The 12,178-nt window shown below is 67.9% G+C and overlaps 1 protein-coding gene across 1 annotated transcript in view; it reads left to right on the top strand.

Annotated features, from left to right (window-relative positions):
- IMPDH1 (inosine monophosphate dehydrogenase 1) overlaps nucleotides 1-12,173 on the top strand; it is a 15,433-nt gene extending 3,260 nt beyond the window's left edge. The window contains 18 exon segments of the mRNA XM_074869603.1: nucleotides 23-71; nucleotides 443-544; nucleotides 1,468-1,506; nucleotides 1,508-1,543; nucleotides 1,648-1,854; nucleotides 2,831-2,918; nucleotides 4,016-4,065; nucleotides 4,067-4,216; nucleotides 6,322-6,410; nucleotides 7,636-7,733; nucleotides 7,811-7,827; nucleotides 7,829-7,955; nucleotides 8,612-8,697; nucleotides 8,699-8,757; nucleotides 8,854-8,997; nucleotides 9,096-9,156; nucleotides 9,158-9,180; nucleotides 12,015-12,173. Of these exon segments, the coding sequence (XP_074725704.1) occupies nucleotides 23-71; nucleotides 443-544; nucleotides 1,468-1,506; nucleotides 1,508-1,543; nucleotides 1,648-1,854; nucleotides 2,831-2,918; nucleotides 4,016-4,065; nucleotides 4,067-4,216; nucleotides 6,322-6,410; nucleotides 7,636-7,733; nucleotides 7,811-7,827; nucleotides 7,829-7,955; nucleotides 8,612-8,697; nucleotides 8,699-8,757; nucleotides 8,854-8,997; nucleotides 9,096-9,156; nucleotides 9,158-9,180; nucleotides 12,015-12,036 (1,447 nt within the window). The 3' untranslated portion in view covers nucleotides 12,037-12,173.
- The last annotated feature ends 5 nt before the right edge of the window (nucleotides 12,174-12,178 follow it).

The following is a 12,178-nucleotide window of genomic DNA, read 5'->3' as shown; positions in this document are numbered from 1 at the left end:
CCTGCCTTCATCCCCCCCGCAGTGACTTCCTCATCCTCCCCGGCTTCATCGACTTCACGGCGGATGAGGTGGTGAGTCCTGGACCCCCCCACAACGACACCCCCCCCCCCCCCTCTTCCTGGGACCCCCCCCCGTGTGACATCCCTGTCCCCCCCCCCAGTGATGTCCCCATGTCCCCCAGGTGTGACACCCCTGTGCCCCCCCCCCCCGTGTGACACCCCCGTTCCCCCCCCCCGGCAGGTTTTTAGGGGTGCAGCGCGGCGGGGGGGAACCTCCCAGCCCCCCCCATGTGCCCCCCAGCATGGGGGTGAGCAGAGGGCTGGGGGGGGGGGGGGTGGGGGGTGCAGAGGGGTATTTTTGGGGTGAAGGGGTCCCCCCCCAACCCCGCCGGGGGGGGGTCAGGAGGGAGAAGGGTCCGTGCCCCCCCCCCCGCCCCCCCCAGGACCTGACCTCGGCGCTGACCCGGAAGATCACCCTGAAGACCCCCCTCATCTCCTCCCCCATGGACACCGTCACCGAGGCCGACATGGCCATCGCCATGGCCGTGAGTGGGGGGGGGGGCACCCCCGGGGTGGGGGGGGGCACCCCCGATAGGGGACGAGCACCCCAGGGGCTGGGGGGGACACCTGGGGGTTAGCCAGGGTGGTGGTGGGGGGCAGAGCTGGGGTGCTGGAGGTAGTGGGGGGGGGCACCCTGGAGTTGGGGGGGGGGGGGGGCGGAGGGCACCTGGGGGGCAGCCAGGGGGCTGGGGGGGGCACCCCTGGGGTGCTGGAGACATGGGGCAGGCGCCTGGGGGGCGGTGGGGGGGCCTGGTGGGCAGCCAGGGGCTGGGGGGGGGCACCCCAGAGTGGGGGGGGGACCTGGGGAGCGGCTAAGGGGGGGGGGGGGCACCCCTGGGGTGCTGGAGGTAATGGGGTCACTCCCGGGGGGGGGGGGGCAGCCAGGAGGCTGGGGGGCAGCACCCCTGGGGTGCTGGGGACATGGGGGGGGGCACCTTAGGGGAGGAAGGGGGGGGGGCACCCACCCCTGGGGGAGGGGGTTCAGGGGGGTTGGGGGTGCAGGGGTGGGGTGCCCCCCCAGTCTGATTTAGGGGTGCAGCATCGTGTTACCCCCCCGATCTGATTTGGGGGTGCAGAGGTTGGGGTCCCCCCCATGATGGGGGTGCAGGGTCGGGGTGCCCCCCCCCTCCAATGCCATTGTAGGCTCAGGTTGCCCCCCCAGTCTAATTTCAGGGTGCAGCATTGGGGTGCCCCCCCCAGTCTGATTTGGGGGTGCAGGATCAGGGTGTCCCCCCCCTCAGTCTGATTTAGGGGTTCAGACTCATGGTCCCCCCCAATCCCACTATAAGCTCAGCTTCCCGCCCACACCCTAATTTCAGGGTACAGCATCATATTCCTCCCCAATCTGATTTTGGGGCGCTCCCCCCGCACCCAGCGCACCCCCAAACCCCCTTCCCCCCCCCCCCAGCTAATGGGCGGCATCGGCATCATCCACCACAACTGCACCCGCCGAGTTCCAGGCCAACGAGGTGCGCAAGGTCAAGGTAAGGGGGGGGGGGTGTCCCCAAAACCCCCCCCCAACCCTCCTGGCTGGCTGTAACCTGCCTGCGTCCCCCCTTTTTTTTTTTGCCCCCCCCCCCACCAAAAGAAATTCGAGCAGGGGTTCATCACGGACCCGGTGGTGATGAGCCCCACGCAGACCGTGGGGGACGTGTGGGAGGCGAAGCTGCGTCACGGCTTCTCGGGGATCCCCGTGACCCAGACGGGGCGGCTGGGCAGCAAGTTGGAGGGGATGGTGACATCCCGCGACATCGACTTCCTGGGGGAGAGGGACCACGGCACCCGCCTGGGGGAGGTGGGGGGCAGGGGGGGGTACGGGGGAGGGGATGGGGGGCGGGGGGGGGGGGTGGGGCACGGGGGGGGATGTGGGGCACAGGGGGGATGTGGGGGTGGTGGGGGGATGTGGGGGGAGTGGGGGGGCACAGGGGGGCACAGGGGGGCAAAGGGGGGATATGGGGGGGGTGGGGGGCACAGGGGGGGATGTGGGGGGCACAGGGGGGATGTGGGGGGGATGGGGGGGCACAGGGGGGAATGTGGGGGGCACAGGGGGGATGTGGGGGGGATGGGGGGGCAAAGGAGGGGATGGGGGGGGATGGGGGCACGGGGGGGAATGTGGGGGAGGATGGGGGGGCAAAGGGGGGCATGTGGGGGGAGTGGGGGGCACAGGGGGGATGTGGGGGGGTGGGGGGCAAAGGAGGGGATGTGGGGGGGATGGGGGCGCGGGGGGGATGTGGGGCAAAGGGGGGGATGTGGGGGGAGTGGGGGCACAGGGGGGGATGTGGGGCACAGGGGGGATGTGGGGCAAAGGGGGGGATAAGGGGGGGATGTGGGGCACAGGCGGGGATGTGGAGGGCACAGGGGGGATGTGGGGAAGGGGTGGGAGGAGAGGGGGGATGTGGGGCTCGGGGGGGTGTGGGGAAGGGGTGGGGGGCAGGGGGGGATATGGGGCAGGGGTGGGAAAAAGGGGGGATGTGGGGGTGTGGAGGGCATGGGGAGTGGGGGGTGTAGGGCACAGGGGGGGATGTGGGGGGGGTGGGGGGCACAGGGGGGGATGGGGGGTGTTGAGGGGATGGGGAGTGGCGGGCTGTGGGGCAGGGCTGGCTGTGGGGCAGGGGGGGGCTGTGGGGCAGAGCTGTGGGGCAGGGCCAGGACCCAGGGCCGGGCTGTGGGGGTGGGGGGTGCAGGGCCGGGCTGGCGGGGGCTGGTGGCCCCTCGGTAGCCCCGCGGTGGCCCGGCGGTGGCCCCGCCCCCCGGTGACAGCGGCCCCGCAGGTGATGACGAAACGCAACGACCTGGTGGTGGCTCCGGCCGGGGTCACCCTGAAAGAGGCCAACGAGATCCTGCAGCGCAGCAAGAAGGGTGGGGGCACCCCCCGGCACCCTGTCCCCCGGGGTCACCCCCGGTCACCCCCGGTCACCCTGTCCCTGGGGTCACCTCCACATCGCCCTGTCCCCACTCTTTGGGGTCCCCTCTGTGTCCCCACCAACCCTCGGGGTCCCCTCTCCCTGTCCCCCACCCCTTGGGGTCCCCTCATGTCCCCCCCACCCCTTGGGGTCCCCTCCAGTCACCCTGTTGCCACTCTTTGGGGTCCCCTCCGTGTCCCCCCCCATCCCCTCAGGGTCCCCTCTCCCTGTCCCCACCCTTTGTGTCCCCCTCCATGTTCCCCCATCCCCACCCCTGGGGTCCCCCTTTTGTCCCCCCCCCCCAACCCCTCCCTGTCCCCATCCCCATCTCTTGGGGTCCCTTCCACGTCCCCCATCCCTCAGGGTCCCCTTCCCCTGTCCCCACCCCTTGGGGTCCCCTCATGTCCCCCCATCCCTGGGGGTCCCCTCCAGTGACCCTGTCCCCACCCCTTGGGGTCCCCTCCTGTCCCCCCCCAACCCCTCCCTGTCCCCATCCCCATCCCTTGGGGTCCCTTCTGTGTCCCCCCATGTCTCGCCATCCCTTGGGGGTCTCCTGTCGCCCCCAAACCCCTCCCTGTCCCCATCCTCATCCTTTGGGGTCCCCTCTATCCCCCCCAACCCCTCCCCGTCCCCATCCCTTCGGGTCCCCTCTGTGTCCCCTCCTGTCCCCCCACCCTTTGGGGTCCCTTTCTGTCCCCCCCAACCCCTCCCTGTCCCCCATCCCCACCCCTTGGGGTCCCCCTTCCCCTGTCCCCCCACCCTTTGGGGTCCCCTCCTGTCTCTCCATCCCACCCCTTGGGGTCCCCCCATGTCCCCCCACCCCTTGGGGTCTCCTGTCCCCCCAAACACCTCCCTGTCCCCGTCCTCATCCTTTGGGGTCCCCTCCTGTCCCCCCCAACCCCTCCCTGTCCCCATCCCCACCCCTTGGGGTCCCTTCCATGTCCCCCATCCCTCAGGGTCCCCTTCCCCTGTCCCCACCCCTTGGGGTCCCCCCCATGTTCCCCCACCCCTTGGGGTCTCCTGTCCCCCCCAACCCCTTGGTGTCCCCCCCAGGGAAGCTGCCCATCGTTAACGCCAGTGACGAGCTGGTGGCCATCATGGCGGCGCACGGACCTGAAGAAGAACCGGGAGCACCCGCTGGCCTCCAAGGACGGGCGCAAGCAGCTGCTGTGCGGCGCCGCCATCGGCACCCGCGAGGACGACAAGTACCGCCTGGACCTGCTGGTGCAGGCCAGCGTGGACCTGGTGGTGCTGGTGAGGGGGGACCCCAAAACTGGGGCGGGGACATGGGGGGTGTGGGGAGGCCTGGGCCTCTGGGGTGGATGCGGGGCTGCGGTGGGTGGCTGGCACCTGGCCCTGGGGCCCCCCCAAATCCTGGCCCCTGTGGCACCCCCAAATCCCGCCCTGTGGCACCCCAAATCCCAACTTATGGCACCCCAAATCCCCACCCTATGGCACCCCAAATTCCTGCCCCATGGCACCCTGAATCCCAACCCTATGGACCCCAAATTTCCACCCTACAGCACCCCAAATTCCTGCCCCGTGGCACCCTGAATCCCAACCCTATGGCACCCCAAATTTCCACCCTACAGCACCCCAAATCCCAAACGATGGCACCCCCCAAATTTCCTCCCCTGTGGTACCCCAAATTTCTGCCCTATGGCACCCCAAATTCTGCGTTATGGCACCCTGAATCTCAATACTATGGCACCCCAAATTACTGCCCCTGTGGCACCCCAAATCCCAACCTATGGCACCCCAAATTCCTGCCTCATGTCACCCCAAAATCCTGCCCTGCAGCACCCCAATTCCCAACCCTTTGGCACCCCAAATTCCTGCCCTACGAGACCCCAAATTTCTGCGTTATGGCACCCTGAATCTCAACACTATGGTACCCCAAATTCCTGCCCTTTGGCACCCCAAATCCTGACCCCATGGCACCCCAAATCCCAACCTGTGGCACCCCAAATTCCTGCCCTATGGCACCCCAAATTCCCAACCCGTGGCACCCAAATCCCAACCCGTGGCACCCCCAAATTCCTGCCCTGTGGCACCAAATTCCTGCCCTATGGCACCCCAAATTCCTGCCCCATGTAACCCCAAAATTCTGCCCTGCAGCACCCTGAATCCCAACCCTTTGGCACCCCAAATTCCTGCCCTTTGGGACCCCAAATCCTCACCCTGTGGCACCCCAAATCCCAACCCATGGGACCCCCAAATTCCTGCCCTTTGGTACCCCAAATCCCGACCCCCATGGTACCACCCCAAATTTCTGCTCTATGACACCCCAAAATCCCGACACTGTGGCGCCCCAAATTCTGCCCCATGGCACCCCAAAATCCCGCCCTGCAGCACCCCTCAATCCCAACCCTCTGCACCCCAAATTTCCACCCTATGACACCCAAATCCAGACATTATGGTGCCCCAAAATTCTGCTTCACAGCACCCCAAATCCCCACCCTGTGGCACCCCCAAATTTCTGCCCTGTGCCACCCCAAATCCCAACACTAGGACACCCCAAAATCCTGCCCCATGGCACCCCCAAATCTTGAAACTACGGTGCCCCAAATTCGTGCCCTGCAGCACCCCGAATCCTGACACTGATGCCCCAAATTCCTGCCCCATGGTGCCCCAAAATTCTGCTCCACAGCACCCCAAATCCCCACCCTCTGGCACCCAACCCCCCCCCGTGGCACCCCAAAATCCCGCCCTGCAGCACCCCGAATCCCAACGCTACGGCACCCCAAATCTTGAAACTGCGGTGCCCCAAATTCCTGCCCCCCAGCACCCCAAATCCCCTCGTATCACCCCACCATGTCCCCCCATACTGTGCCCCCCCCCCACTGTGTGTGTCCCCCCCCAGCAGTGCCCCCCCCCAATGTCCCCCCATACAGGGGGGTCCCCCCTGCCCCCCCCCCCGCTCCCCCATGCCCCCTTGTAACCCCCATGTCCTCCCATACCCCCCCAGCAGGATCCCCCCTGCCCCCCAGTGCCCCCCCCCGTGCCCCCCCCACTGCATTGGGGTCCCCAATGCCCCCCTGTTACCCCCCCCCTCACAGCGGGGTGCCCCCCCACCCCCTGTGCCCCCCCGTGTCCCCCCATACACCCCCCAGGCAGCATCCCCCCTGCCCCCCCAGTGCCCCCCCCCAGCAGTGGGGTGCCCCGTGCCCCCCCCCATGCCCCCCCCCCACTGCATTGGGGTCCCCCATACCCCCCCCAGCAGTATCCCCCTGCCCCCCCCCTCCCCATGCCCCCTTGTAACCCTCATGTGGCATGTGGGCAGCATCCCCCTGCCCCCCCAGTGCCCCCCCCGGCAGTGGGGTGCCCCGTGCCCCCCCCAATAAGCTGCCCCCCCCCAGGACTCCTCGCAGGGGAACTCCACCTACCAGATCAGCATGATCCACTACATCAAACAGAAATACCCCGACCTGCAGGTGATCGGGGGGCAACGGTGAGCGGGGGGGGGCACGGGGGGGGGCACGGGGGCACCCCACTGCAGGGGGGGGCACTGGGGGGCAGGGGGGCAGCATGGGGACACTGCTGAGGGGGGGCACAGGGGGGGCATGGGGGGCACTAGAGGGTGGAGGGGGACACTGGGGGGGAAGGGGGGGGCATGGGGGGCACTAGAGGGCAGGGGGGGGCATGGGGGGGGTATTGGGGGGGCTACGGGGCACCCCACTGCGGGGGGGGGGGGCACTGGGGGTCACGGGGGGGGGCATGGGGACCTTGTTGAGGGGGACATGGGGGGCGGGGGGGGCACTGCCCGCTGCGGGGGGGGGCACTGGGGGGTATGGGGGGGGGCGCGGGGGCACCCTGCTGAGGGGTGGGGGGGGCACTGGGGGGAAAGGGGGGGCATGGGGGGGGCATGGAGGGGTGCAGGGGAGCGCAGGGCACCCTGCTGGGGGGGTGGGGGGGGCACTGGGGGGGCGGGGGGGGGGCAGGGAAGGGAGGAGGATTGGGGTGTCTTGGGGTGAAGATTTGGGGTGCAGTGGGGTGGGGGGAGGATTGGGGTGTCAGGGAAGGATTTGGGGTGCAGTGGGGGAGAATTGAGGTGCAGTGGGGCAGGGATTTGGGGGGTGGGGTGGGGAGAATCGGGGTGTCAGGGTAAAGATCTGGGGTGCGGTGGGGGGATTTGGGGTGAAGATTTGGGGCGCAGTGGGGTGGGGAGTGGGACGGAGGAGAATTGGGGTGTCAGGTAAAGATTTGGGGTGCGGTGGGGGGAGAATTGGGGTGCAGTGGAGTAAAGATTTGGGGCGCAGCAGGGGGATTTGGGGTGTCTTGGGGTGAAGATTTGGGGCGCAGTGGGGTGGGGAGCGGGGTGGAGGAGAATTGGGGTGTCAGGTAAAGATTAGGGGTACAGCGGGGGGATTTGGGGTGCAGTGGGGGGAGAATTGGGGTGCAGTGGGGCAGGGATTTGGGGGGTGGGGTGGGGGAGAACTGGGGTGCATTGGAGTAAGGATTTGGGGGCGGGGGGGGATTTGGGGGTGAAGATTTGGGGGGTGGGGCTGGGCACCAGGGTGTGGGGAGCACGGGGGGGGACACACACACCATTGAAGCGCTGTGGGGCAGAGATTCGGGGTGTCTTGAGCTAAAACTTTGGGGTGCAGTGAGCGGGCAGGGTGGGGAGTTGGGGGGCGGGGAGGGGCACCCCCTGACCTCGCCCCCCCCCCCGCAGTGGTCACGGCCGCCCAGGCCAAGAACCTGATCGACGCGGGGGCCGACGCGCTGCGGGTGGGGATGGGCTGCGGCTCCATCTGCATCACCCAGGAAGGTGCGTGGGGGTACGGGGGGGAGCCCCCAAATGCCTTGGGGGGGGCAGGAGTGACCCCCCCCGCCCCCCCCCGGCAGTGATGGCGTGCGGGCGGCCCGCAGGGGACGGCGGTTTACAAGGTGGCCGAGTACGCGCGACGCTTCGGGGTCCCCGTCATCGCCGACGGCGGCATCCGCACCGTGGGGCACGTGGTGAAGGCGCTGGCGCTGGGGGCGTCCACCGGTCAGGGTTTGGGGGGTGTCGTGTCCCCCCCCCCCATGTCACCCCCCCCCCAACTCCCAGTGCTCACCCTGAGGGGCTCAGGGGCTGTTCCCACCCCCCCTGTACCCCCTCAGCGCCCACTCTGGGGGTCTCAGGGCCATCCCCCCGCTTCCAACACCCCCGGGGCGGGGTGTGATATCAGTGACCCCCCCCCTCCACCCCCCCAGTGCCCCCCTGGGGATCTCATGGCCATCACCCCCCCCCCAGTGCCCACTTTGGGGGTCTCAGGACCATCCCCTATCCAGGGGGGGGTGTCTGACATCCATTAACCCCCCCTCGCACCCCCCCCGTGCCCCCCCCGGGTTTCTCATGGCCATTTCCCCCCCCCCCCCTAGCCCCCCCCAGTGCCACCCCCGAAGTTTCTCATGGCCATTTCCCCCCCCCCAGCCCCCCCCCAGTGCCCCCCCTGGGTTTCTCATGGCCATTCCCCCCCCCCCAGCCCCCCCCAGGTTTCTCATGGCCATTCCCCCCCCCCCCCAGCCCCCCCCAATACCCACCCTGGCGATCTCACAGCCGTTGCCCACCCTGGGGAGGTATCAGAACCATCCCCCCCTTTCCCCCCGCCCCCTCCACGGCGCGGCGCGGGGGGGGCTCTGACAGCCGTTGCCCCCCCGCAGTGATGATGGGGTCCCTCCTCGCCGCCACCACGGAAGCTCCGGGGGACTTTTTTTTCTCGGAGGGGGTGCGGCTGAAGCAGTACCGGGGGCATGGGCTCGCTCGACGCCATGGAGAAAAGCAGCAGCAGCCAAAAACGCTACTTCAGGTACATCACGGGCTGGGGGGGGAGGGGGGGGGGGGCAGCTCCGACCCCCATCTCTAACCCCCAACCCCCCCCAAAAAAAAATAACAATTCTCCCAGCGAGGGTGACACGGTGAAGGTGGCGCAGGGGGTGTCGGGCTCCGTCCAGGACAAAGGCTCCATCCACAAATTCGTCCCGTATTTAATCGCCGGGATCCAACACGGCTGCCAGGACATCGGCGCCCGGAGCCTCTCGGTGTTGAGGTAAATTGGGGGGGACACACAGGGGATAAAGGGTTTTTTTTTTGGGGGGGGTGGGGGGTCACTCAGCCCCTCTCTGATGCCCCGAAATCCTGCGCCAGGTCCATGATGTACTCGGGGGAGCTGAAGTTCGAGAAGAGGACGATGGCAGCACAGATCGAGGGGGGGGGTCCACGGGCTCCACTCGTAAGTGGGGGACAAAGAGGGGGGGTGGGGGTTATGGGGGGGGTGGGGGGACGCCACGCTGCATCAGGCACCACGTCAGATCTGGCTCGTGTGCCCCCCCCCGCCAACAACAAGGGAATGGGGGGGGCAGGCGCCCAGTTGTCCCAGTGTAACTGGGGCAGGCACCAGTGTTACCCCCCATGGGGGGGGGGGGGGCACACAGTTGCCCCAGTTCTGGGTATGGGGGGGCACCCAGTTGCCCCAATGTTGCGTATGGGGGGGGGCACCCAGTTGCCCCAATTCTGGGCATGGGGGGGGGGCACGCAGTTGCCCCAGTTCTGGGTGTGGGGGGGCACCCAGTTGCTGTGTTCCCCACCCCAAGATGGTGCAGCACGTTTGGGGTCTGTGGGGAGGCGGGGCTTGTGCAAAAGGGGTGGGGCTTCTTGTGGCTGGCAGAGTTGGGTGGCCAGTTGGGTGGCTGCTGGTTGACCAGTTGGGTGGCCACTGGTTGGCCGGTTGGGTGGCTGCTGGTTGGCCAGTTGGGTGGTGGGCTCGTGGCCAGTTGGCTAGTGGGTGTGGCTGCTGATTGACTGGTTGAGGTGCTGGTTGGCTGCAGTTGGTTGCCCTGTTGGCCAAGATGCTGGCTGGCTGGTTGAGGTGCTGGTCAACCAGCTGGTTGAGGTGCTGGTTGGCTGTGATTGGTCAACTGGTTGGGATGCTGGTTGGTTGGTTGGTTGGCTGGGTTACTGGTTGACTGGCCAGGATGCTGGTTGGTTGACTGGTTGGTTGACTAGTCAACTGGCCACGATGGTGGTTGGTTGACTGGCCAACTGGCCAGGATGCTGGTTGGCTGCCTGGTTGCCCACCACGATGCTGATTGGCCAGTTGGCTGCCTTGGCCGTACTCTCCATCACCAGACAAGGCTGGGTCAGGCCCGGGCAGTCGTGGCGCTGCCGGTGCCGCTGTGGGTGAAGCTGGGCAGCGGTTCAGGGTGGCGCATCCTCACTGGCAGCCCCGGGGCCACCTCAGTGGGCACCGAGCCACCGGGCCAGTGCCAGGAGGCTCGGTTGGACCACAGTGCTGGTGCTGGGTGGCTCGGCTGGAGCGCAGTGCCAGGAGCCCAGTGCTGGTGGCCAGTGTGTTACTGGTGCTGGTTGACCTGGTTGTGGCACAGCACCGGTGCCAGCCTGGCTTGGCCGTGGAGTGGTGCCGGATGATGCGGTTCGGTCGAGCGTGGTGCCGGCATCTCTCCAGGTCGCGGTGCTGGCGCCAGGTGGCTCGGCCGGATCACGGTGCCAGATCATGGTGCCAGCTGACGGTGCCAGTGCCGGATCACGGTGCTGGATCACAGCGCCGGTGCCGGATCGTGGTGTCAGTGCCGGATCATGGTGCCAGATCACGGTGCCGGTGCCAGGTAGCTCAGCCGGATCGTGGTGCTGGATTGCGGTGCCGGTGCCGGGTGGTTTGGCTGGATTGTGGTGCTGGATCATGGTGCCAGTGCCAGGTCATGGTGCTGGATCATGGTGCCGGTGCCAGATTGCAATGCCAGATTGTGGTGCTGGTGCCCAGTAGCTCGGCCAGATCATGGGGCCAGATCACGGTACTGGTACTGGATTGTGGTTCCAGACCACGGTGCTGGATCATGGTGCTGGATCGTGGTGCCAGATCGTGGTGCCAGTGCTGGCTGACTTGACCAGATCACGGTGCCAGATTGTGGTGCTGGTGCTGGATCATGGTGCAGGATTGTGGTGCCAGATCACGGTGTCAGTGCTGGATCATGGTGCTGGTGCTGAGTCGCGGTGCTGGATTGTGGTGCCGGATCACAGTGCTGGATCATGGTGTCAGTGCTGGATCGCGGTGCTGGATTGCGGTGCCGGTGCCAGATCGTGGTGCTGGATTGTGGTGCCAGACTGTGGTGCCAATGCTGGATGGTGGTGCTGGATCATGGTGCCGGTGCCAGATTGTGGTGCCAGTGGTGGATCCCAGTGCTGGATTGTGGTCCCAGATCGTGGTGCTGGATCATGGTGCCAGACTGTGGTGCCGGTGCCAGATCACGGTGCTGGATCACGGGGCCGGGGCTGGATCACAGCGCCAGATTGTGGTGCTGGATTGCGGTGCTGGTGCCGGATCGTGGTGCTGGTGCTGGATCACGGTGCTGGATCATGGTGCCGGTGCCGGATTGTGGTGTCGGTGCCAGCTCACGGTGCTGGATGATGGCGCCAGGTTGTGGTGTCGGTGCTGGATCATGGTGCCGGCGCTGGATCACGGTCCCAGATCACGGTGCCGGTGCCGGATCACGGTGCTGGATGATGGTGCCAGATCGTGGTGCTGAGCCATGGTGCCGGTGCTGGATCGTGGTGCTGGATTGTGGTCCCAGATCACGGTGTCGGTGCCAGGTTGTGGTGCCGGATCGTGGTGCTGGTGCCGGGCTGCGGTGCCGCGTCGTGGTGCCGGTGCCAGATCACGGTGCCGGGTCGTGGTGCCGGTGCCGGTGCGGGGGGCCGGGGGGGCTCACCGGGGGGTGCCGGGGTGACCCTGTAACCTTCTCTCTCTCTCCCGCCCATGCCGCTGCCGTAGCTTTACGGTTCTGCCACGTAAGTAACCGGGGTGACGGGGGGGGGGGGCAGGGGGGGCACTGCTGGTGATGGGGGGACCCGCAGCCCCACCCCCCCCCTCCCATAGAGCCGGGGGTAGCCGGGGGGGGGGCACCCCCTTATTTCCCAGCCAGGATCTGACGTGGTGCCGGTGGCAGCGTTGGGGGGGCGGGGGTGTGACAGGGGGGTGTTGGGGTGCAGCACCCCCCCCCCCTCGAACTTACACCCCCCTCCCCCTTTTTTTTTTTCTCTGCCCCACAGTTACGAGAAGCGTCTGTACTGAGGAGGGGGCGCGCGTGGGGCCCCCCCGCCCGGACCCCGCCGGTGCCCCCCCCCCAAACCCGGCCCCCCGCCCCCGTCGCCGCTAGTGCCGCGTTGGGGCTGGCTTTGCACTACGGGCTGGACCCCCCCCGGCCAGCCCCCCC

The sequence above is a fragment of the Strix uralensis genome, chromosome 5 (genome assembly GCF_047716275.1).
Source record: "Strix uralensis isolate ZFMK-TIS-50842 chromosome 5, bStrUra1, whole genome shotgun sequence".
Lineage (NCBI taxonomy): Eukaryota > Metazoa > Chordata > Aves > Strigiformes > Strigidae > Strix > Strix uralensis.
Note: the sequence above shows the minus strand (reverse complement) of the source record. Positions and strands in the feature narration are given on the sequence as shown.